This window comes from Pseudophryne corroboree, chromosome 12 (assembly GCF_028390025.1).
Source record: "Pseudophryne corroboree isolate aPseCor3 chromosome 12, aPseCor3.hap2, whole genome shotgun sequence".
Lineage (NCBI taxonomy): Eukaryota > Metazoa > Chordata > Amphibia > Anura > Myobatrachidae > Pseudophryne > Pseudophryne corroboree.
This window is the reverse complement of record NC_086455.1, coordinates 51,252,166-51,278,511: the sequence shown is the minus strand read 5'-3', so window position 1 is coordinate 51,278,511 and position 26,346 is coordinate 51,252,166. Positions and strand designations below refer to the sequence as shown.

Below are 26,346 nucleotides of genomic sequence, written 5' to 3'. Positions count from 1 at the left end.
AGGACCTTGAGTTCTCTCATTCGGTGCTGCAGAGTCATCCGCACTCTCCCGCCCGTTTGGGAGCTTTGGTATAATCCCCATGGTCCTTACGGAGTTCCTAGCATCCACTAGGACGTCAGAGAAAATAAGATTTTACTCACCGGTAAATCTATTTCTCGTAGTCCGTAGTGGATGCTGGGCGCCCATCCCAAGTGCGGATTGTCTGCAATACTTGTATATAGTTATTGCCTAACTAAAGGGTTATTGTTGAGCCATCTGTTGAGAGGCTCAGTTATATTTCATACTGTTAACTGGATATAGTATCACGAGTTATACGGTGTGATTGGTGTGGCTGGTATGAGTCTTACCCGGGATTCAAAATCCTTCCTTATGGTATCAGCTCTTCCGGGCACAGTATCCTAACTGAGGTCTGGAGGAGGGGCATAGAGGGAGGAGCCAGTGCACACCAGATAGTACCTAGAATCAAAATTCTTCCCCCGCTTCCTCTGAGTCCACCGCATGACGCGGGGGCTCCACAGGCGTAGCCAGGTACCGTGGGGGGCCGCCTCAAAAATTTCAGCGATCAGTGGGCTCGCTCACAGGTGGATCCCTGGATCCTTCAAGTAGTATCTCAGGGGTACAGGCTGGAATTCGAGGCGTCTCCCCCCCGCCGTTTCCTCAAATCTGCCTTGCCGACAACTCCCTCAGGCAGGGAGGCTGTGCTAGAGGCAATTCACAAGCTGTATTCCCAGCAGGTGATAGTCAAGGTGCCCCTACTTCAACAAGGACGGGGTTACTATTCCACACTGTTTGTGGTACCGAAACCGGACGGTTCGGTGAGACCCATTTTAAATTTGAAGTCCTTGAACACATACATAAAAAAATTCAAGTTCAAGATGGAATCGCTCAGGGCGGTTATTGCAAGCCTGGAGGAGGGGGATTACATGGTATCCCTGGACATCAAGGATGCTTACCTACATGTCCCCATTTACCATCCTCACCAGGAGTACCTCAGATTTGTGGTACAGGATTGCCATTACCAATTCCAAACACTGCCGTTTGGACTGTCCATGGCACCGAGGGTCTTTACCAAGGTAATGGCAGAAATGATGATACTCCTTCGAAAAAAGGGAGTTTTTAATTATCCCGTACTTGGACGATCTCCTTATAAAGGCGAGGTCCATGGAGCAGTTGTTGGTCGGAGTAGCACTATCTCGGGAAGTGCTACAACAGCACGGATGGATTCTATACATTCCAAAGTCACAGCTGGTTCCTACCACACGCCTGCTGTTCCTGGGGATGGTTCTGGACACAGAACAGAAAAAAGTGTTTCTCCCGCAGGAGAAAGCCAAGGAGCTGTCATCTCTAGTCAGAGACCTCCTGAAACCAAAACAGGTATCGGTGCATCACTGCACACGAGTCCTGGGAAAAATGGTAGCTTCTTACGAAGCAAAATTCCATTCGGCAGGTTCCATGCAAGAACCTTTCAGTGGGACCTCTTGGACAAGTGGTCGGAATCGCATCTTCAGATGCATCGGCTGATAACCCTGTCTCCAAGGACCAGGGTATCTCTACTGTGGTGGCTGCAGAGTGCTTATCTTCAAGAGGGCCGCAGATTCGGCATACAGGACTGGGTCCTGGTAACCACGGATGCCAGCCTTCGAGGCTGGGGGGCAGTCACACAGGGAAGAAATTTCCAAGGACTTTGGTCAAGTCAGGAGTCGTCCCTACACATAAATATTCTGGAACTGAGGGCCATTTACAATGCCCTAAGTCTGGCAAGGCCTCTGCTTCAAAACCAGCCGGTACTGATCCAATCAGACAACATCACGGCAGTCGCCCATGTAAACCGACAGGGCGGCACAAGAAGCAGGATGGCGATGGCAGAAGCCACAAGGATTCTCCGATGGGCGGAAAATCACGTCTTAGCACTGTCAGCAGTGTTCATTCCGGGAGTGGACAACTGGGAAGCAGACTTCCTCAGCAGACACGACCGACACCCGGGAGAGTGGGGACTTCATCCAGAAGTCTTCCAACTGTTGGTAAACCGTTGGGAAAGGCCACAGGTGGACATGATGGCGTCCCGCCTAAAAACAAAAAAAACAAAACCTAGATATTGCGCCAGGTCAAGGGACCCTCAGGCAATAGCTGTGGACGCTCTAGTGACACCGTGGGTGTACCAGTCGGTTTATGTATTCCCTCCTCTGCCTCTCATACCAAAGGTACTGAGAATAATAAGAAAACGAGGAGTAAGAACGATACTCGTGGTTCCGGATGGGCCAAGAAGAGCTTGGTACCCAGAACTTCAAGAAATAATATCAGAGGACCCATGGCCTCTACCGCTCAGACAGGATCTGCTACAGCAGGGGCCCTGTCTGTTCCAAGACTTACCGCGGCTGCGTTGGACGGCATGGCGGTTGAATTCCGGATCCTAAAGCAAAAGGGCATTCCGGAGGAAGTCATTCCTACGCTGATAAAAGCCAGGAAAGAAGTAACCGCAAACCATTATCACCGTATTTGGCGAAAATATGTTGCGTGGTGTGAGGCCAGGAAGGCCCCAACAGAGGAATTTCAGCTGGGTCGTTTTCTGCACTTCCTACAGTCGGGAGTGACTATGGGCCTAAATTTGGGTTCCATTAAGGTCCAGATTTCGGCTCTGTCGATTTTCTTCCAGAAAGAACTGGCTTCACTGCCTGGAGTTCAGACATTTGTAAAGGGAGTGCTACATATTCATCCCCTTTTTTGTGCCTTCTGTGGCACCTTGGGATCTCAACGTGGTGTTGAGTTGCTTAAAATCACATTGGTTTGAGCCACTTAAAACTGTGGATTTGAAATATCTCACGTGGAAAGTGGTCATGTTATTGGCCTTGGCTTCGGCCAGGCGTGTGTCAGAATTGGCGGCTTTGTCATGTAAAAGCCCTTATCTGATTTTCCATATGGATAGGGCAGAATTGAGGACTCGTCCCCAGTTTCTCCCTAAGGTGGTATCAGCTTTTCACTTGAACCAACCTATTGTAGTGCCTGCGGCTACTAGGGACTTGGAAGATTCCAAGTTACTTGACGTAGTCAGGGCCTTAAAAAATTTATATTTCCAGGACGGCTGAAGTCAGGAAAACTGAATCGTTTTTTATCCTGTAAGCACCCAACAAAATAGGTGCTCCTGCTTCTAAGCAGACTATTGCTCGCTGAATTTGTAGCACAATTCAGCTGGAGCATTCTGCGGCTGGATTGCCGCATCCTAAATCAGTAACAGCCCATTCCACGAGGAAAGTGGGCTCATCTTGGGCGGCTGCCCGAGGGGTCTCGGCTTTACAACTTTGCCGAGCTGCAACTTGGTCAGGGGCAAACACGTTTGCTAAATTCTACAAATTTGATACCCTGGCTGAGGAGGACCTTGAGTTCTCTCATTCGGTGCTGCAGAGTCATCCGCACTCTCCCGCCCGTTTGGGAGCTTTGGTATAATCCCCATGGTCCTTACGGAGTTCCCAGCATCCACTAGGACGTCAGAGAAAATAAGATTTTACTCACCGGTAAATCTATTTCTCGTAGTCCGTAGTGGATGCTGGGCGCCCATCCCAAGTGCGGATTGTCTGCAATACTTGTATATAGTTATTGCCTAACTAAAGGGTTATTGTTGAGCCATCTGTTGAGAGGCTCAGTTATATTTCATACTGTTAACTGGGTATAGTATCACGAGTTATACGGTGTGATTGGTGTGGCTGGTATGAGTCTTACCCAGGATTCAAAATCCTTCCTTATTGTGTCAGCTCTTCCGGGCACAGTATCCTAACTGAGGTCTGGAGGAGGGGCATAGAGGGAGGAGCCAGTGCACACCAGATAGTACCTAATCTTTCTTTTAGAGTGCCCAGTCTCCTGCGGAGCCCGTCTATTCCCCATGGTCCTTACGGAGATCCCAGCATCCACTACGGACTACGAGAAATAGATTTACCGGTGAGTAAAATCTTATTTTTTCTCTAGCATCCATAAGGGATATTGGGGGAAACTAGTACGATGGTGTATAGACGGGGTCTAAAGGAGCCAGTGCACTTTAAATTTCTCATACGTCCTAGAGGAGGCTGGGGTCCACTTCAGTACCATGGGGTATAGACGGTTGCGCAGGAGCCATGGGCACTTTAAGACTTTTCAAGGGTGTGAACTGGCTCCTCCCTCTATGCCCCTCCTCCAGACCTCAGTTTTAGAAATGTGCCCAGGCAGACTGGATGCACTCTGAGGAGCTCTACTGAGCTTCTCTGAATAGACTTTTATGTTAGGTTTTGTATTTTCGTGGAGAACTGCTGGCAACAGTCTCCCTGCTTCGTGGGACTGAGGGGGCAGAAGTAGGAACCAACTTCCTAAAGAGTTCATGGCTCTGCTTCTGGCTGACAGGACACCATTAGCTCCTGAAGGGAACTGAACGCTAGCCGTGCCTAGATGCTCACTCCCACAGCACGCTGCCACCCCCCTCACAGAGTCAGAAGACAGGTGAGTGTTAGAAGACAGATCTTCAATCAAGAAAGTGACGGCTAAAGGTACCGCGCGGCTGGCGGGAGCGCAGCGCGCCATGTTGCCCACACATACACAGGCACTGCAGGGTGCAGGTCGCTGGGGGGGGGGGGGGCCTGGGCAGCATGAAAACTATGGAAACTGGCATACATATGGGGCATAAGTTGCTGAGGCACAGTCCTACCCCCTGCCAGTATAAAAAAATTACCTCATAAAAGCTGAGGAGAAACACACCATTGAAGAGTGGAGCTTCCTCCTCAGTCAGCCAGCACACTGCTCAGTGCCATTTTCTCTCTCTCCTCAGGCTGCAGAGACAACGCTGGTCCTCCTCCACTACTGAACAAGTATCAGGGTGCAAAACAGGGGGGGGGGGGGGCACAGTGAATTTGGTGCTATATAATTGTGTGATTAACATTTTAAAAGCGCTGCATGTCAGTGGGCATTTTGTGTTCATAGACATTGTGTTACTGGCGCTGGGTTGTGAACTGGAAAATCCTATCGGTGTCCCTCTGACAGATTTTACTGTGGGTCTGTCCCGTATAAGTCCCGGAGTGTCTGTGGTGTGGTTGTGCACGTGTGTGACATGTCTGTGGCAGGGAACTCTGTGGAGACATGTTAGGGACACAGAGGTGTAATATGACACCAAGAGCCTGACTGGGTGAAAGGTTACATGATAGTGTGAATCATGTCAGTAAGAGGTTGGACTGAATCTCATACAGAAAATGAAAATAATCTGTTGAAGATGTGATTTTTAATAGTTCTGCCTTTCATCCACAGGGACCTTTCTGGGTCACATACAAATTTGCACAAATAGTACAAACTGATACCGACACGGACTCTGATTCCTGTCTCGACACTAGTGATTCCAGGGGAATAGGTTCTAAGTTAGCAAAAAAGCATTCAAAACATGTTTTAGCTATAAAGGAGGTGTTAGAAGTCTTTTACCACAAGGAGAGGGTTTACTTTAGTAAAGAAGTCATGTAATTTTCCCTCCACCTCAGGCAGCTTACCTTTTTCCAAAAAAGTTGGGAGTCACCCTGCATTTTAGACAGGGCCCTGTCATAAAAGAGAAAAGCTGTTTCTCCCTGCGCCTGGAATGGCTTCACTTAAGGAGCCGCAAGTGAGTGAGGTGATCTATTGATGTGGCCAATGGGACACTACTCAGGCCTACTATTGTCTGTGAGTGGGTGAGTAGTGCTATTGAAAAGTGGTCAGAAAACGGACACGGCTCCCGTATACACTGTATGGAAGGGCGGCGCTGGGAGATCATGTGATCTCCCAGCGCCGCCCCTGCCGCGTCACTAGCAGCGTCACCAACCCGGTAATATGCCGGGTTGGTGAGCGCAGTGGGAAAGGGGGCTGAGCACGGGCCGCAGCCGGGTAGCACCCGTGTCAAACTCCCGGCTGTGACCAGTGCTCAGTAGGGGAAAAGGGGTATAATTAATATACAAAACAGATAAAGTTAGCTTAATTATTTTTTTTTAAGTTTATACTAATCCAGTTCATTCATATGTATGTTACACTAAAAAAATTCCAAATATGTTGCATTAAAAAACTGGTAATAAAATGAATAGCTTGTCTTGTAACTCAGGTTACATGGTAACTCAGGTTATAGAATTGAATTGCATTTTCCACGACTTCTTTTTTATAGAGTTGAGTAATATGCATGACAAATGTATACAAAAACCAAGTATAAACTAGCAGTATTATTATTTACCCTTATAAAAAAAAAACAATTCCATGTTTTGGTAACTCAGGTTACATGCTAACAGTAGGCTTAAGAAACCTAATATTATGCAAAATCAAAAAGGTATTGGGATGTAGTTTTCAATTATTCCTAAACATAAAATATAAATGAATACCACATAGCTTTTGCTTTACTGCTAACATGTTAAAATTTTTAAAAAATTACTTCTAAATGAAAGTGAAAGAATCATATCCAACTAGCCTGAGAAACGCATGGATATGTGGAAGCCGCTAATCTAGTGTTTTTGTTAAAAAAAAATTAGTGCTGCCACTTACTTTAACATCTTGTGCTTCAGAATAAACTGAAATAACAAATAATTTTTAATTTTTTTAGTACTTTGTTTTTATGAAATCACCCACAAGCGTGTCGATCAATCAATGCATTCTTTTCTTGGGGAAAATGGTAGCGGCCTACGAGGCCATGCAGTTTGGCCGATTTCATGCCAGAGTATTCCAGTGGGACCTGTTGGACAAGTGGTCCGGATCCCACCTACACATGCACCGGAAAATAATCCTGTCCCCCAAAGCCAGGATTTCACTCCTGTGGTGGCTACACAGTTCTCACCTACTAGAGGGACGCAGGTTTGGGATTCATGACTGGGTCCTAATAACCACGGATGCAAGTCTCCGAGGCTGGGGAGCTGTCACACAGGGGGAAAGCTTCCAAGGAAAATGGTCAAGTCAGGAAGCCTACCTTCACATAAACGTTCTGGAATTGAGAGCCATTTACAGCGGCCTTCTACAAGCGGTACATCAAGATCCCGTGCAGATCCAGTCGGACAATGTAACAGCAGTCGCGTACATAAACAGGCAAGGCGGAACGAAAAGCAGAGCGGCAATGGCAGAGGTGACAAGGATTCTCCTCTGGGCAGAAAGACATGTTAGAGCTCTGTCAGCAATTTTCATTCTGGGAGTGGACAACTGGGAAGCAGACTTCCTCAGCAGACACGATCTCCATCCAGGAGAGTGGGGTCTCCACCAAGAAATCTTCGCAGAGGTGACAAGTCTTTAGGGAATTCCTCAAGTAGACATGATGGCATCTCGTCTAAACAAGAAGCTTCAGAGATATTGTTCCAGGTCGAGAGACCCTCAAGCAATAGCAGTGAATGAACTGGTGACCCAGTGGGTGTTTCGGTCGGTATATGTTTTCCCTCCGCTTCCACTGATTCCAAAAGTTCTCAAAATAATAATAAGAACTAGAGTTTGAGCAATCTTCATTGCCCCAGACTGGCCAAGGAGGGCTTGGTATCCAGATCTTCAGGAGTTGCTCATAGAAGATGCTCGGCCTCTTCCTCCTCGAGAGGACCTACTACAGCAGGGGCCGTGTGTGTATCAAGACTTACCGCGGCTACGTTTGACGGCATGGCTGTTGAGCGTCGGATCCTAGCCCGAAAGGGTGTTCCCAAGGAAGTCATCCCCACTCTTATTCAGGCCAGGAAAGGAGTAACGTCTAAACATTACCACCGTATTTGGAGAAAATATGTGTCTTGGTGTGAATCCAAGAAGGCTCCTACGGAAGAGTTTGTGTTGCAGTTCCTTCAATCAGATTGGTTTGAACCTCTGCAGGAGATAGAATTGAAGTTTCTCACTTGGAAAGTGGTGATGCTTTTGGCCTTGGCATTCGCAAGGCGGGTGTCAGAGTTGGGGGCTTGTCTCACAAGAGCCCTTAGCTGATTTTCCATGAAGATAGGGCAAAGTTAAGAACTCGTCAACAATTTCTTTCAAAGGTGATTTCGTCCTTCCACATAAACCAGCCTATTGTGGTCCCAGTAGCTACTGACACTTTCACTGAGTCACAGTCTCCAGATGTGGTTAGAGCTTTGAAGATTTATGTCGCAAGAACAGCTTGATTATGGAAAACAGAGGCTCTGTTTGTCCTGTATGTTCCCAGCAAGATTGGGTGTCCTGCTTCTAAGCAGACTATTGCGCGCTGGATCAGAGGGACAATTCAGCACGCTCATTCTACGGCAGGTTTGCCGGTACCGAAGTCGGTGAGGCCCATTCTACTAGGAAAGTGGGCTCATCCTGGGCGGCTGCCCGGGGCTTCTCGGCTTTACAACTTTGCTGAGCAGCTACTTGGTCAGGGTCAAACACATTTGCTAAATTTTATAAGTTTGACACCTTGGCCGATGAGGACCTCAAGTTCGGTCAATCGGTGCTGCAGGGTCATCCGCACTCTCCCGCTTGTACTGGAGCTTTGGTATAACCCCATGGTACTGAAGTGGACCCCAGCATCCTCTAGGACATATGAGAAAATAGGATTTTAATACCTACCGGTAAATCCTTTTCTCCTAGTCCGTAGAGGATGCTGGGCACCCGACCCAGTGCGTACTTTACCTGCAGCTTGTTCTTTATAGTTACACAAGTTGTGTTTCATTTGTTTTCAGCATGTTGCTGTAAATGGTTCATGCCTGTTGGCGTGTGTCATGTTGAATGCCATGTTGTGCGGCATGGTTGAGGTGTGAGCTGGTATGAATCTCACCATTAGTATAAAAGTAAATCCTTTCCTCGAAATGTCCGTCTCCCTGGGCACAGTTCCTATAACTGAGGTCTGGAGGAGGGGTATAGAGAGAGGAGCCAGTTCACACCCTTGAAAAGTCTTAAAGTGCACATGGCTCCTGCGGAACTGTCTATACCCCATGGTACTGAAGTGGATACCAGCATCCTCTATGGACTAGGAGAAAAGGATTTACCGGTAGGTATTAAAATCCTATTTTCTTCAACTGCCCTACCTCTCCCCCTCAGACTCTCCACCTCTCTACAAAACTTCAAACGGGCTCTCAAGACCCACTTCTTCACCAAACCCAGCCAAATCTCATCCTAACCCTCTGTTCTACACTCTCCATGTACCCCATCTGTGTCACCCCTGTCTGTCTACCCCTCCCCTTTAGAATGTAAGCTCTCACGATCAGGGCCCTCTTCCCTCATGTGCTTATCCTTTCTTACTTTAATAATCTTCAACTGCATCAACTCCAGCAGTCTTCTGCCACCTGATACTTATTCCAGTGTCATCTGCTGATGTAACTATGTTTATTTACCCTGTACTTGTCCTATACTGTCATCAACTGTAAGTTGCTGTTTTCCTGTTTGATTATTCATGTACTCTGTAATTGGGGGCTGCGGAACCCTTGTGGCGCCATATAAATAAAGGATAATAATAATAATAATAATAATAATAATAACTGGGTGTGCTGGCTCCTCCCCTCTATGCCCCCTCCCACAGGCAGTTTAGAAAAAAGTGCCCTCAGGAGAGGATGCACATCTCTGCAGCTCCAGAGAGTTTTCTTCAATTTCATTTAAATCTTTTATTTTTTTCGGTATGCTGTCTGGGCAACCATACCTGTGCCGTGGGAGTTGGAGGGGAAAGGAAGGCGGTCACCAGCCTTGCGAGGTGCAGAGCCGCTTCCCCGTTGCAGGACCACCGTCCTGAGGGGCTGTTTGTTCAGCGGGGTACTACGCCTTGGCTGTGACAGCTGCCGCACACCCCTAACGCTGCCTGAAGATGACATCGGTGGTGAGTACACACCGGGGGCCCCGCTAGGGGGGTCCCCGGTTCAAAGTGCGGCTGATCATGGGCAAGATGTATGGGACCCTCCCTGGGGGATCCCGCTAGGATCCTCCGTGAGTACACAGGTACAAACATGATTAATTAAGCACTTGTGTGAGGTTTTAAGCTTATTGGAGACTTTGCCAGTATAAATAATGTGTATAGCTCTGGCACCATTGGAGGGGCGGAGCTCCTCAGAGCGGGACCAGTTGTGTTTTGGCACCTTCCTCTGCTTACAGTAGCCGTCAGCAGCACACACTCAGCGCTTCTTGCCTCACAGACATGTTGGAATCTGGTACAGGGTGTTGCTAAGGGGGAGAGCCGCTGTTGTACACTATTCTAAGCCTATTTAGGACTGCATTTATTAGTGTTATTGTGATTACAGAGCTGGCAGTCTCACTGGGGCTGTGCAGCTCTGGGTGTGCTGGTATTTCTCCCTCTCAGTACGTCTCCTCTCACATACAGTAGGAATTATAACTGTGTATGTGTTTGTACTTACTGGGAAATATGGGTAAGCACAAGCTGTGCAGTATCTGTCACACCAGATTCTCTCTATTGTCTAATGAGACTGTTTCCTGTGAGCATTGTAGTCAATCTTCACAAATTAGTGAAGAGACTGGGGGAGAGGGTACAGAGCCCCACTGATTGGGGTCTCTTAAAACTATGATGTCAGATATGTCATCCCGGCTCACTGCTAATGTGCAGAAGACTCAGCTACTGCAACAAGCTGTTGTAGATTTAGCTGCTAGGGCTTATGCACAGCCCCCCCTCTCTCATGCAGGTCCCCAGAAACGTGGTTTACCTGCTTTGCTCTCTGATACAGATGATATACAAGATGATGGGGATGACCTGGATCCCGTTAGTGGGGATCCCGATTCTACTCAGGGTATTGAACCCCTCGTTTTGGCTATAAGGAATGTGTTACAGCTCCCTCTAGAGGACGCTGCTTCACAGCAATCGTTTTTCTTTGTACAAAACAAGCCCAATGTCACTTTCCCTGAATCTCCAGAGTTAGATGACTTATTCTGGTTCCATGCCAGAACGTTTCAGTTGGATCTCCTGAGCAAGTGGTCCAGATCACATCTCCAGATGTACTGGATTATTCGGCTGTCACCTCAGGCCAGGATTTCCCTCATGTGGTGGCTACAGTCCTCCAATCTCCTGAAGGGCAGGAGTTTCGGGATTCAGGATTGGACCCTCCTCACGACGGATGCGAGTCTGTGAGGATGGGGAGCTGTCACCCAAGGGGCGCAGTTCCAGGGCAGGTGGTCATCCCATGAAAGCCTCCAGAATCAACATTCTGGAACTTCGGGCAATCTACAATGCTCTGCTTCAGGCATCTCCTCTGCTCAAGGATCAAGCGATCCAGGTACAGTCGGACAACGCCACGGCAGTGGCTTATATCAATCGACAAGGAGGGACAAAAAGCAGAGCCTGCATGCGAGAGGTGTCAAAGATACTCCTCTGGGCGGAAAGAAATGCAAGAGCTATGTCAGCAATCTTCATTCCAGGTCTGGACAACTGGGAGGCAGATTTCCTGAGTCGTCACAGTCTCCACCCGGGGGAGTGGGGACTTCACCATCTGGTGTTCCAACAGATCATCGACCGGTGGGGTTGCCCACAAATAGACATGAGGGCTTCTCGTCTAACAAGAAACTTCTCTGGTATTGCTCACGGACGTCGCCTTTGCCGTACCGACTGGTATACCTATTTCCTCTGATACCATTGCTCCCAGGGATGCTAAAACGGATCAGGAATCAAGGTGTACGGGCAATTCTAATTGCCCCAGATTGGCCTCGGAGGGCGTGGAACGCGGATCTGCTGGATATGTCCATCGAAGACCCTTGTCACTCAGAAGAGATCTTCTTAAACAAGGACCGTTTGTCTACCTGGACTTACGGCGTCTTCGTTTGACGGCATGGAGGTTGAGTGGAACATCCTATTCACAAGGGCCTTTCCAAGAAGGTTATTGCAACCATGGTTCAGGCCAGGAAACCTGTGATGTCAAAACACTATCATCATATCTGGAGGAGATATGTCTCTTGGTGCGAGGAATGCACGTATCCGCCTGCCGAGTTTCACTTGGGACGTTTCCTGCAGGCTGGTGTGATTAAGGGCTTACGTCTGGATTCTATTAAGGTCCAGATTTCAGCTCACTCAATTTTCTTTCAGAAGAAATTGGCAGTGTTGCAGGAAGTTCAGACCTTCTTGCAAGGGGTACTCCACATCCAACCTCCCTTTGTGCCGCCTACGACTCCCTGGGACTTGGATGTCATGTTAAAATTTCTACAGTCCTCCTGGTTTGAACCTCTGATGACAGTAGAAGACAAGTACCTCATGTGGAAGACGGTGATGTTACTGGCCCTGGCTTCCGCTCGACGTGTCTCGGAGTTGGGAGCCTTATCATGTAAAAGTCCGTATTTGGTCTTTTACGAGGATAGAGCGGTGCTCTGGACTGGACAGCATTTTCTGCCGAAGGTTGTCTCCGCGTTTCACCTGAATCAATCTATATTGTGATTCCGTCCAGTTCTGCCAGAGACATTGGATGCTGTGCGTGCCTTGAAGATCTATGTCAAGCATACAGCTTGGATCAGAAAGACGGATTCCTTGTTCGTGCTCTATGATGCGCAGAAGAAGGGTTGCCCTGCTTCAAAGCAGTCCATTGCTCGTTGGATTCGGCTTACTATCCAACAGGCCTATGTGTCGGCAGCCTTACCGGTTCGTAAGTCTCTGAAGGCCCACTCTACAAGATCAGTGGACTCTAACTGGGCGGCTGCCCGTGAAGTCTCGGCCTTGCAACTATGTCGGGGAAGATCACCTTTGTGAAGTTCTACAAGTTTGATACCTTGGCCAAAGAGGATACTCGGTTTGGGCAGGCAGTGTTGCAGCAGTCGCCGCACATTCCCGTCCGTTCTGGAAGCTTTGGGACGTCCCCATCGTACTAGTTTCCCCCAATATCCCTTATGGATGCTAGAGAAAATAGGATTTTAATACCTACCGGTAAATCCTTTTCTCGTAGTCCGTAAAGGATTTTTGGCGCCACCTCAGTGCGTTGACTTTTCTGCAGGTTCTTGTTCTTTAGTAACCTGTTCAGCTGCTGTTGTTGCCAGCGTTGCTGGTTGTTATATATTTGTGGTGTGCTGGTGTGTAAATCTCACCACCTTTTGTTATCATATTCCTTCTCTCATATATGTCCTTTCTCCTTTGGGCATGTTTTTACCTATAACTGCCTGTGGAAGGGGGCATAGAGGGGAGGAGCCAGCACACCCAGTTGAAGAAATTTAAAGTGCACTGGCTCCTATGGACCCCGTTTTATACCCCATCGTACTAGTTTCCCCCAATAGTCCCTTATGGACTACGAGAAAAGGATTTACCGGTAGGTATTAAAATCCTATTTTCCGGTCCCAGCCCATACCCCCTTTCATGCAGAAAAACAATTTACCGCGTCAAGCATTTGGACCTGGTAGTTTGCGGATCAACGCAGGTTCTTTTCTGTGTGAAAGGGTCAACCCGGTCGCAATTCCCGGGACTTCGATTTTAGTAAACACCGAGGTCGAAGTCCCGGGATTTCTGACTCAGGTTGACACTCGGCACAGGTTACCGTTCCAATCGTAGTCCACATGGATCGTTAAGTATGAAAAAATCCAAAAAATAAAAATCTGAAAAACTCATGTCGACCTTTTGACATGTCGACCTAACGGCCATGTCAACCTGATGGCAATGTGTGACTTTCAGTGGTCGACCTAACGAATGTATCCCGTCTGAGTCGTTAGCATATTTTCACAATTGCACAGTGAGTGAAATTGCTTGTGTTAATGTATTTGCTTATATCTCTAAGCCCCATACACACTAGACTAGAAAGTAAAAGATATCGCTCAGAAGGGCCGATCTGAGCAAGATCTTTTACAATCTCTTTTAGTGTGTACCCTCAGTGGTAATAACGATGCGTGCTTCTGCGCATCGTTAACGACCCCCTCCCTCATCTGAACATGTGCAGACGAGGGAGGTCCTTGTTAACGACAGCGAGCATGAGTGTCCCTCCCTTCCCCGCTGGCATCGGCAAGTATGTATGCACGGGTACCCGCCGTTGCCAATATCGGCATCGGCGGGGGTTGTTTAGTGTGTATGGGCCTTAAATCAGACCCGTAGTAAGTAAAGTAAAGGGCTATAAAGCCTTTCCCAATAAAATGTTAAGTCCACCATTCTACAGTAATGAAGATTATTTATAAATGGAAAATGCTGAAAACGGATAAAAAAAAAAAAAGATCAGACTGTGTTCTTATAAAAATGGTTCTCATAAAAATTGCAAAGAACACATCCAAAGATCTGCAGGCCTTTCAAAATAGTAAGGCTGGTTACACACTAGAACAGTATGTTCACGATTTGTCATACTGGAACTACAAATCACGAAGATCGTTCAGTGGGGGTAATTCCAAGTTGATCGCAGCAGGAAATTTTTTAGCAGTTAGGCAAAACCATGTGCACTGCAGGGGAGGCAGATGTAACATGTGCAGAGAGAGTTAGATTTTGAAGGGTTATTTTGTTTCTGTGCAGGGTAAATACTGGCTGCTTTATTTTTACACTGCAATTTAGATTGCAGATTGAACACACCACACCAAAATCTATCTCTCTGCACATGTTACATCTGCTACCCCTGCAGTGCACATGGGCCCTCATTCCGAGTTGATCGCTCGCAAGGCGAATTTAGCAGAGTTGCTCACGCTAAGCCTACGCCTACTGGGAGTGTATCTTAGCTTCTTAAAATTGCGACCGATGTATTCGCAATATTGCGATTACAAACTACTTAGCAGTTTCAGAGTAGCTTCAGACTTACTCGGCATCTGCGTTCAGTTCAGTGCTTGTCGTTCCTGGTTTGACGTCATAAACACACCCAGCGTTCGCCCAGACACTCCCCCGTTTCTCCGGCCACTCCTGCGTTTTTTCCGGAAACGGTAGCGTTTTTATCCACACGCCCCGAAAACGCCGTGTTTCCGCCCAGTAACACCCATTTCCTGTCAATCACACTACGTTCGCCAGAGCGAAGAAAAAGCCGTGAGTAAAAATACTATCTTCATTGTAAAATTACTTGGCGCAGTCGCAGTGCGAATATTGCGCATGCGTACTAAGCGGAATTTCACTGCGATGCGAAGAAAATTACCGAGCGAACGACTCGGAATGAGGGCCATGGTTTTGCCCAACTGCTAAAAAATTTCCTGCTGCGATCAACTTGGAATTAGGCCCAGTATGTATGCAGGATTGTGCGCTCACGTTGGTCATGCATTAGATCTTTTGGTTGGCCGTGATGTACAGCTTATTCTTTACATGACCACCATTGCTATGAGACGAGTGGCATGACTCATTAAGTATTTATTATTTGTTTAAATATTCTTGTACTGACAACTATATAGTTTTTTTTAACTAGTGTCATTTTTAAACTAAAAAATAAAAGTTATGTTTTAATAACTAATAAAATTTCAAACAAAAGAGTCCACCAAACAGAAAGCCTTTCTTAAATAAGCTTCTTTAATCGCTCACTCAATCCATATAAAAAAAAAAATGGCGTGTATGGGCCGCCCGCCAACCCGCCAGACATGGGCGGCAGGGACTGACGTTACAGCAGGCTGATTGGTAAGTGTGTATAGCTTACCTAACCAGCCGCCCTGGGGACAAGTCACTCCAGTGTGTACCCAGCTTTAGATTGTTCTTAGCTGCAAGCATAATAGTATCCATTGTGACTTGACATGGGTGGAGTATGCGCAGTCACCATACTGATCCCGGCAGGCGTGAGGGGGTGGGGGTGGGGCGAGTGCAACAAGTCCATTGCGAGCTCGGTGCCGAGCTGCGCCCACCACGGGTTCTATTCCCACTCTATGGGTGTCGTGGACACACACTAGTGGGAATAGTCCCTGCTGGTTGCCATGCCGACTGTCTGGGTTCTAAGGGGGAGGTATTGTGACTGACAGTCTCCTGACCGCCGATCACATAACGACATCCCGTTGACATAAGTATTTTTTTTTTTACCTTTTATATCACGTTCAACAGTGTACGAATCGGCTACAAGTAAATAGAACTATATGATGGGTGCATTTTTATTAATATTAACATGCATTGTAATAAAGGATTACTCAAAGGTCAGTGACTTTGTATCTGTGTGTTTTAGGTTGCATGAGAACATCTGGCCATGGCGACTTTTATGGAGTTTATTCAGCAGAATGAAGACAGGGATGGGGTTCGCTTCAGCTGGAACGTGTGGCCATCTAGTCGTTTGGAGGCCACAAGAATGGTGGTCCCAGTAGCCTCTCTCTTCACTCCATTAAAAGAGAGGCCCGATCTGCCTCCTATACAGTATGAGCCTGTCCTGTGTAGCAGAACCACCTGCCGGGCTGTCCTCAATCCTCTGTGGTAAGTGTTGCAGATATTTTGTGTCTTAACATATTCATTTATGTTATTTATTGGTGTTGAACGTAAAACTCCAACATACGTCTAAACTTGCTGTAGCTGTCCGTTCTTAGTGCATTATGGCTTTGCTACTGAAGATCATGATGACCCTTTTATGATTGGGCGCTGAATAGGGATGATAATAACGAAAAGTGTGCTAATATCCTATACTATTCTGCAGAGGTACAATAAGATGTCATCAAAAAGGACAAAAGATAAAACCATGCTGTGCATTTTAATTGCCCAAAAATTACTGTAAGCAATCTCCAATTAGAAGAATATGAAACCATCAGTGTTTTCTGGAAACAAAACCAGACCACTGTGGACTCTATACTTATATACTGTAGTTCATTAGGAGAACAAGTTCCTAACTTAGATGGATGACAGGGGTCTAAAAGGGTGGATATTTCTCCTGCAGGGTCCACAGGTTATCCACAGGATAAACATTGGGATATGAGGTAGCGACAGCAGATTGGCACCAACGATCACAGCGTTCGGCCTCCCAGGATGCACTGGACCAGTCCCCATATATCCCCGCCTCCTGGCTCAGGCAATTCAGTTTTTTGTTTGGCTTGGCTGGAGCCAGACCATGGTCAATGGGCTGCTGGTTTTTAGCAGCCATAAGCTTTTTATTATTTTATTTTCTGCTGCAGGGTACACTGGGCTCCACAAGTATTCACATCAGGGTGTAGAGTAGGATCTTGATCCGAGGCACCAACAGGCTCAAAGCTTCTGACTGTTCCCAAGATGCACAGCGCCGCCTCCTCTATAACCCTGCCTCCATGCACAGGGAGCTCAGTTTGTAAGTTGGTGCCATGCAGTATGCAGGCACGTAACAGGAGGGCTGCCTCTTCTTCTGTTATTAAAGCTAACAAGACTTCAAGGGCTGCTGCAGACAGTCTTTCTGACTTGTCTGTGTGCGGCTCCCTCACCCCCAGCGGCGCTGTATACTCCCACGCCCTGGTTGCCGGGTCACTGCAGCGGAGACGCCGGCTTCTTCCAAGCGTGAGTCACACATACACCGCCGTTCTCCCGGATCGTGGGGCCGCAGACAAGAGGGAGGTGCCGCTCTTTACCGCAATCCAGCGCAGCCATAGGAGGCGAGCCGTGCGCGTGCTGGTGTGGACACTGAATACTGGGCAGCCGCTCCACTAGCCACCAGGGTCATATCATGGGCACAGGTCAGGGGGAATTTTATTATTAAACCTCCGTTTTACACTGCCCGCAAGCACCCAGTGGGGATGCCAGCAGGGGGGAGCAGGTCAAACCTGTGGCCCCTCCCCCCAGCCCCAGGGCGCCATTTCTACAAATGTTCCCGCCCTGGAGCTTCTTCTCCCTCACTCCCGGTCAGCAGCCATCACAGACAGAGAGCCTTGCTGTTCCTGGGACTGCTAGGGAAAATCCTCCTCTGTGGAACCGCTTGATTGCCAGTGCTGTGCTTCCTACAGGACACTTGAGTATTCTACCTGTCACTGGGACAGTGTTAGTTAAGAAAGAGTGCATACATTCAGGGTTGTGTGGTACAAACACCCTGTGATATACATCCAGTGTTTACTGTGCAATTGTTATATCTATTGTTAACACATATAGTCATACTGAGTATTACTTTGTATTGCTAGTCCAGTGCAGTTTTATGGTACATAATTTCTGCATGGTAAACGTGTGACTTTATATGTGTGTGTGCATGTAGCTGCTGCGTGGTTGCCTTATTGAAGGGTATTTCACTCAGTGGGCTATTCCTATATTGTTATACCTGAGGGGGCCAAGTGTTTCAGGTTTTTCTTTAGGTTTAATATATGGATCATATCACAAGATATACTGACGGTGTATTTTTACTTGTAATTTATGGTCACCATATAATCTATATCTCTTGAGCTCCCAGTCTGTGCTATCATAGGCACACTTTTCTGAGAGTTCTTGATAGGTATAGTGCTGATACACTTTGTACCAGGTTGCCCAATATTGTGCACATAGCTATGTCTGCTACATGTGGCAACGACGCTGGGGCTTCTCCCACACTGTGTGGTTGTGAGGCCGCGGACGTAACAGAGGATAATATGGCAGCTGAGAGTTCAGGGGATTCCTTACCCCCCAGTGGGTCGGTAGCACCTGGGGCATCACAAGACCCACCTTGGGCTACATTTTCCACATTGTTAAACACGCTTGTGACTAAATTGACGCCCCCTGTGGGACCACCTGTGCCACTGCAACAGTTTATGGTCCCTGCTGTGAACTTGCCATGGACGGATCAGCTTTCCACTCAGTTACAGCATTTGATCCGATCTATGACTAAATCTAGGTGTCACTCTCGCCCGCCTAAGACTAAGTCGTCTTCTAAACGGGCCATTACCTCCTCCCAATCCACTGCTATTCCAGACACGTCCTCTGACGAGGACGGTGCATATACTGACCCCACTGACACTGATGTTTCTGATGGGAAAGGGAAGTCATTGGTGGATGTCCCGGATTTGATTGAGGCAATCAGGCTCATTCTTCAGGTGTCTGATGATCCTGAGCCTGACACTGTCTCCAGGAAACCGGATAGGTTTAAACGTAAGAAGGTGGTTAAACAAGCTTTACCCCATTCTGAACACCTGGTTGACATACGTCAGGAATCCTGGGAAAATCCGAGGACAAAATTCACACCGAATAAGAGACTGTTGGCTCGCTATCCTCTCTCTGCGGAGGTATGTAAAAATTGGGAAACTCCTCCGCCTGTAGATTCTCATGTGGCGCATATGGTTGTTTACTCTGCTCTACCAGCAACTACCGTCACCTCTCTGAAGGAACCGACGGATTGACGTGTGGAGGGCTTGTTAAAAGCAATTTATACCCTATCGGGGGCTGTGCATAGGCCAACAATTGCAGCGCCTTGGGCTGCTGAAGCTGTTGAGGCGTGGGCTCAGGAACTGGAGGCGGAACTGCCTTCCAACGCTTCTGAGCATGCTCGACAATGTCTCTCGTAAATATTGCCACGGCTTCTCTGTACCTTAAGGAGGCGGCCTCCGATGCCGGCGTGCTCGCGGCCATGGCTGCTACTACGTCAGTCTTGGCCAGACGTATCCTTTGGTTAAGATCCTGGTCGGTGGATATGGATTCCAAGAAAACCCTGGAGGTGCTTCCTTTCAAGGGAGACCTTCTCTTTGGAGAAGACCTCAATAAGATTGTGGCTGATCTGGCTACTGCTAAAACAGCTTGCCTACCTAGTACAGACCTGTTCAAGTACGGTCGGACAACGCCACCACGGTGGCGTACATAAATCATCAAGGCGGCACTCGAAGCCGCATGGCAATGAGGGAAGTATCACGGATTCTTCATTGGGCGGAGCGCCATCTGACGGCCATATCTGCAGTGTTCATTCCGGGTGTCCTGAACTGGGAAGCGGACTATCTCAGTCGTCAGGACATACACGCAGGAGAGTGGAGCCTCCATCCGGAGGTGTTTCAACTTCTTGTGTACACGTGGGGCCTTCCAGATGTGGATCTGATGGCGTTTCGACACAATCACAAGGTTTCGGTCTTCGGGTCAAGGACAAGGGATCCTCAAGCTGCATTCGTGGACGCTCTGGCAATTCCATGGAACTTTCAGCTATCGTATGTGTTCCCTCCGGTGTCACTCCTGCCCAGAGTAATACGGAAGTTCAAGCAAGAAGGAGGAAACCTGTTTCTGGTTGCTCCAGCGTGGCCCAGATGGCACTGGTTCTCCGATCTACTGGGTCTCTCGTGGGATCGTCCCCTTCTACTTCCACAATGACCAGACGTACTCGTTCAGGGCCCTTGTGTTTACCAGGACTTGGCCCGTCTGGCTTTGACGGCATGGGCCTTGAGGCTTCCGTCCTGATGGCCAAGGGTTTTTCTGAGGCGTTCGTTCAAACTATGTTGAAGGCCCGTAAGCTGGCTTCTGCTCGGATCTACCATAGGGTGTGGAATGCTTACTTTACTTGGTGTGCGTCTCACAATCATTACGTTTTCAAGTTTAGTACGGCCAAACTATTGGCCTTTCTACAACAGGGCCTAGACTTAGGCTTGCGTCTGGCCTCCCTCAAGGTTCACATCTCTGCCTTGTCGGTTTTGCTACCCTACCTGATGTCCATACATTCACTCAGGGTGTGTTGCGGATTCAGCCTCCTTATGTGCCGCCTGTGGCCCCTTGGGACTTGTCGGTGGTTTTGGAGGCCTTGCAAGTGTCTCCGTTTGAGCCTCTTGCCTCTGCTGACCTTAAGTATCTTTCCCTTAAGGTCCTATTCTTGCTGGCTATTGCTTCAGCTAGAAGGGTCTTGGACTTGGGTGCCTTATCCTGTAAGTCTTCCTATTTGATTTTTCAGAGTGACCGGGCGGTTCTTAGAACGCGGCCAGGTTTATTTACTAAGGTGGTCTCTTCCTTCCACCTTAACCAGGAGATTGTAGTTCCTTCCTTTAGTTCTCCTGAGTTGTCTGCCAAAGAGCGGTCTTTGGATGTGGTACGGGCTCTCCGTATCTATTTGAAGAGATTCTCTTTTTGTATTGTTTGGTTTTCACAAACGTGGCTGGCCTGCTTCCAAGCAGACTCTGGCCAGATGGATTAGAATGGTGATTGCACATGCTTATGTACAGGCTGGTCGTCCAGCTCCTGCTACCATTAAGGCCCATTCTACTCGGTCGGTTGGACCTTCTTGGGCGGCCCACTGTGGTGCGACCCTTGAACAATTTTGCAAGGCGGCAACGTGGTCTTCAGGGAACACGTTCTTAAGGTTCTATGCCAGGCTTTCCCAACCACGGTCCTCAAGGCACACCAACAGTGCAGGTTTTAGTGATATCCAGGCTTCAGCACAGGTGACTTAATTAGTAGCTTAGTTATTTTGATTTAAACATCTGTGTTGCAGCCTGGATATCACTAAAACCTGCACTGTTGGTGTGCCTTGAGGACTGTGGTTGGGAATGACTGTTCTATGCCTTTGATACCACCGCTTCCCAGGATGCTTCCTTTGGACGCCGGGTTCTTGTGCCCGCTACAGTGCGTCCCCTCCCATAAGGAACTGCTTTAGGACATCCCCAATGTGAATCCTTGTGGAGCCCAGTGTACCCCGCAGCAGAAAACGAGATTTATGGTAAGAACTTAGCATTGTTAAATATCTTTCTACAAGGTACACTGGGCTCCATAAGGCGCCCACCCTGACGCACTTAGCTTCTTTGGGTTGGTATTGGCATAGCCGCTGACACCCTCTCCTGTGGTGAGTGTGTGGTGTACTTGGCTACGAGCGGTTGTCGTCTCTGGTACCTGCTACTGCATTCGGCTGGTTAACGAAACTGAGTTCCCTGTGCATGGAGGCGGGGTTATAGAGGAGGCGGCGCTGTGCATCTTGGGAACAGTCAAAGCTTTGAGCCTGTTGGTGCCTCGGATCAAGATCCTACTCTACACCCCGATGTGAATCCTTGTGGAACCCAGTGTACTTCGCAGAAAGAGATTTAACAACTGTAAGTTCTTACCATAAATCTCGTTTTTACTCTGTATATACCCTTTTCTCAATATATTTCTTGTACTTTAACAGTATGATAAATCTAGCAATGGGCCCGATGCAGAGATGTGCACAAATACATTCTCAGATGTGATTTCCCTTGCTGCACAATTACGGAAATCTGCGAATGACTCCAACGCCGTCTTGTGCTCTGTGCCCCCTTCCGGCATCTCACATCCACCCCCTACGTACAAAAGCGGTAACATCAAGCACACGTGTTGGCCATGTAACTTCTGAGTTAGTTTATGCTGTCTCAGGCTCTCTAACGGCGAGTGAATTTGCACTGGCACTCTGGCATTCCCAGAGACGGTCCAGACACGCCCGCGCTTCTCTAGCCACCCTGTTACCTTCTCCAAATGGTCACTACTGTACCTGTTGCTCGTTTTGCACAGTGTGTGTTTTGCACTCGTTTTGCACTCGTGTGCGCAGTGAGGCTTTGGAACATGCGCAGTGACAAATAATCACTACAGTACGCACGTTCATCTCTGAATCAGGCCCAGATAATCAGTTTTTTTTGTTTTGTTTTTTGTTTTAGTATAATGTTTCATTTTTCAAGACAAGTAATCTCTCTTCCTCGCCTTAGGAACTAAGTACAAACATTTTTCCAACATGGAAAATGTGCATATATTGTGGTGTCTTGCCTGAAGCACTTTTTCTATGCCCGGATAGAGGGTTGGGTACGGGTTCCCGGCGCTTACCATTTCGGCAGTCAGAAGACTGAGAGTGGCATGCCGATGGTCAGGATCCACTAACCCTCTTTCCTAACAATCCCTACCTGCAGCCGAACCCTAATCGCCCCTCCCTCCCCCACAGTTTGGACCTAACCTTCCCCCTTAAGTGCCTAACTCTAACTACCCCCCCTTAGTGCCTAACCCTGACCGTCCCCCCTTAGTTCCTAACCATACTGCCCTAGTGCCTAACCCTAAACCTCCCTTCTTAGTGCTTAGCCCCACCCCACACCCCCGCAACCAAATTCCAAACATCCCCTCCCCCCCTTTTTGGAAGCAGCATTGATAGCGCTGTATGGTAATGCAGCAGGAGGCGTCTATTACAAGCAGACGCCTCCTGCTGCAGTAGTGATCTGACCTGTGTCCTAGGATGCAGCATCGGATCACTGACTCACTTGCGGCACCCATGGGGACATGCAAGCCACCCTTTACAGAGGCCAGGAGATTTGTGTGGAACCATGGAGATCCCTGGCCTCTTCCCTCCCCCCAAAGGCGGCTACATGCCTTAGTTTTGGGAAACGGAAGCCGTCGCTGCCCCCCAGGCGGCAGCAGACTTTCAATCACTGACCGTCTGCTGCCGTCCTGCTTCCTACATTCACAGGCCTTTGCACACACGCAGATTGGGTCCCGCTCATCCTGTCGCAGATCCTTCGGGAGCTGAATAACCCCCAATATGTGGAAAATGCTGAGAAGTGATTTTGGACTAATCACTGTTTTCCTCTCTGTTTACATTTCTTTAATCTATGTGGCAGCTGTGGAAGTCCATTATGTATGTATTATCTGAGCTTGTCCAAGTTGTGGAATTACCCTGAATATCTGCCACTCACTGTGAGTTATTGGTTTTGCAGTTTAGCAGAAGCTACTGTTGTGAGTATCCACATATATGTCAGTGGGATATCCGGTTAAGGTGTAACAATGTACTTTACAATAATGATGGATCTCTGGCAATTTAAATTGTTACTACTGACCTTTTAAGTTGAGGGCCATGGTAGCACTGTGAATGAGACCTGTAAAGGGCCCCATACACTTATACAGCATGACAGTCCGTCATGTCGTATAAGATTTTGTCCAACCTCCCGGCAGCCTCCCCGTTGGTAAGATAGTTTTAGATATATCGTATACAGTTTTTCTCTATCGTCCTAGTGGATGCTGGGGTTCCTGAAAGGACCATGGGGAATAGCGGCTCCGCAGGAGACAGGGCACAAAAAGTAAAGCTTTAGGATCAGGTGGTGTGCACTGGCTCCTCCCCCTATGACCCTCCTCCAAGCCTCAGTTAGATTTTTGTGCCCGGCCGAGAAGGGTGCAATCTAGGTGGCTCTCCTAAAGAGCTGCTTAGAAAAGTTTAGCTTAGGTTTTTTATTTTACAGTGAGTCCTGCTGGCAACAGGATCACTGCAACGAGGGACTTAGGGGAGAAGAAGTGAACTCACCTGCGTGCAGGATGGATTGGCTTCTTTGGCTACTGGACATTAGCTCCAGAGGGACGATCACAGGTACAGCCTGGATGGTCACCGGAGCCTCGCCGCCGGCCCCCTTGCAGATGCTGAAACGAGAAGAGGTCCAGAATCGGCGGCAGAAGACTCCTCAGTCTTCTTAAGGTAGCGCACAGCACTGCAGCTGTGCGCCATTTCCTCTCAGCACACTTCACACGGCAGTCACTGAGGGTGCAGGGCGCTGGGAGGGGGGCGCCCTGGGAGGCAAATGAAAACCTTTTTTGGCTAAAAATACCTCACATATAGCCTCCGGGGGCTATATGGAGATATTTAACCCCTGCCAGAATCCATTAAAGAGCGGGAGACGAGCCCGCCGAAAAAGGTGCGGGGCCTATCTCCTCAGCACACAGCGCCATTTTCCCTCACAGAAAGGCTGGAGGGAAGGCTCCCAGGCTCTCCCCTGCACTGCACTACAGAAACAGGGTTAAAACAGAGAGGGGGGGCACTAATTTGGCGTTTAGAAATATATAAAAGATGCTATAAGGGAAAACACTTATATAAGGTTGTCCCTATATAATTATAGCGTTTTTGGTGTGTGCTGGCAAACTCTCCCTCTGTCTCTCCAAAGGGCTAGTGGGTCCTGTCCTCTATCAGAGCATTCCCTGTGTGTGTGCTGTGTGTCGGTACGTGTGTGTCGACATGTATGAGGACGATGTTGGTGAGGAGGCGGAGCAATTGCCTGTAATGGTGATGTCACTCTCTAGGGAGTCGACACCGGAATGGATGGCTTATTTAGGGAATTACGTGATAATGTCAACACGCTGCAAGGTCGGTTGACGACATGAGACGGCCGACAAACAATTAGTACCGGTCCAGACGTCTCAGAAACACCGTCAGGGGTTTTAAAACGCCCGTTTACTTTAGTCGGTCGACACAGACACAGACACGGACACTGAATCCAGTGTCGACGGTAAATAAACAAACGTATTCCTTATTAGGGCCACACGTTAAGGGCAATGAAGGAGGTGTTACATATTTCTGATACTACAAGTACCACAAAAGAGGGTATTATGTGGGATGTGAAAAAACTACCGTAGTTTTTCCTGAATCAGATAAATTAAATGAAGTGTGTGATGATGCGTGGGTTCCCCCCGATAGAAAATTATGGGCGGTATACCCTTTCCCGCCAGAAGTTAGGGCGCGTTGGGAAACACCCCTTAGGGTGGATAAGGCGCTCACACGCTTATCAAAACAAGTGGCGGTACCGTCTATAGATAGGGCCGTCCTCAAGGAGCCAGCTGACAGGAGGCTGGAAAATATCATAAAAAGTATATACACACATACTGGTGTTATACTGCGACCAGCGATCGCCTCAGCCTGGATGTGCAGAGCTGGGGTGGCTTGGTCGGATTCCCTGACTAAAAATATTGATACCCTTGACAGGGACAGTATTTTATTGACTATAGAGCATTTAAAGGATGCATTTTCTATATATGCGAGATGCACAGAGGGATATTTGCACTCTGGCATCAAGAGTAAGTGCGATGTCCATATCTGCCAGAAGATGTTTATGGACACGACAGTGGTCAGGGGATGCAGATTCCAAACGGCACAAAGGTGTATTGCCGTATAAAGGAAGAGGAGTTATTTGGGGTCGGTCCATCGGACCTGGTGGCCACGGCAACTGCTGGAAAATCCACCGTTTTTACCCTAAGTCACATCTCTGCAGAAAAAGACACCGTCTTTTCAGCCTCAGTCCTTTCGTCCCTATAAGAGTCATATCTGCCCAGGGATAGAGGAAAGGGAAGAAGACTGCAGCAGGCAGCCCATTCCCAGGAACAGAAGCGTTCCACCGCTTCTGCCAAGCTCTCAGCATGACGCTGGGACCGTACAGGACCCCTGGATCCTACATGTAGTATCCCAGGGGTACAGATTGGAATGTCGAGACGTTTCCCCTTCGCAGGCTCCTGAAGTCTGGTTTACCAAGGTCTCCCTCCGACAAGGAGGCAGTATGGGAAACAATTCACAAGCTGTATTCCCAGCAGGTGATAATCAAATTACCCCTCCTACAACAAGAAAAGGGGTATTATTCCACATTATATTGTGCTACTGAAGCCAGAAGGCTAGGTGAGACCTATTCTAAATCTAAAAAAATTTGAACACTTACAAAGGTTCAAATCAAGATGGAGTCACTCAGAGCAGTGATAACGAACCAGGAAGAAGGGGACTATATAGTGTCCCGAGACATCAGGGATGCTTACCTCCATGTCCAAAATTTGCCCTTCTCACTAAGGGTACCTCAGGTTCGTGGTACAGAACTGTCACTATCAGTTTCAGACGCTGCCGTTTGGATTGTCCACGGCACCCCGGGTCTTTACCAAGGTAATGGCCGAAATTATGATTCTTCTTCGAAGAAAAGGCGTCTTAATTATCCCTTACTTGGACGATCTCCTGATAAGGGCAAAGTCCAGGGAACAGT

General features: G+C 48.1%; 1 protein-coding gene across 4 annotated transcripts in view; it reads left to right on the top strand.

The window, feature by feature from the left end:
• The window catches only part of LOC134980612 (protein transport protein Sec23A), a 265,943-nt gene that overhangs the window by 24,477 nt on the left and 215,120 nt on the right, over positions 1–26,346 (top strand). For all 4 annotated transcript variants that reach the window (XM_063947502.1, XM_063947500.1, XM_063947503.1 and 1 more), the window contains exon 2: positions 15,936–16,177. In XM_063947502.1, coding sequence (XP_063803572.1) covers positions 15,957–16,177 — 221 coding nt within the window. In that variant the 5' untranslated portion in view covers positions 15,936–15,956. The remainder of the gene's footprint in view (positions 1–15,935; positions 16,178–26,346) is intronic.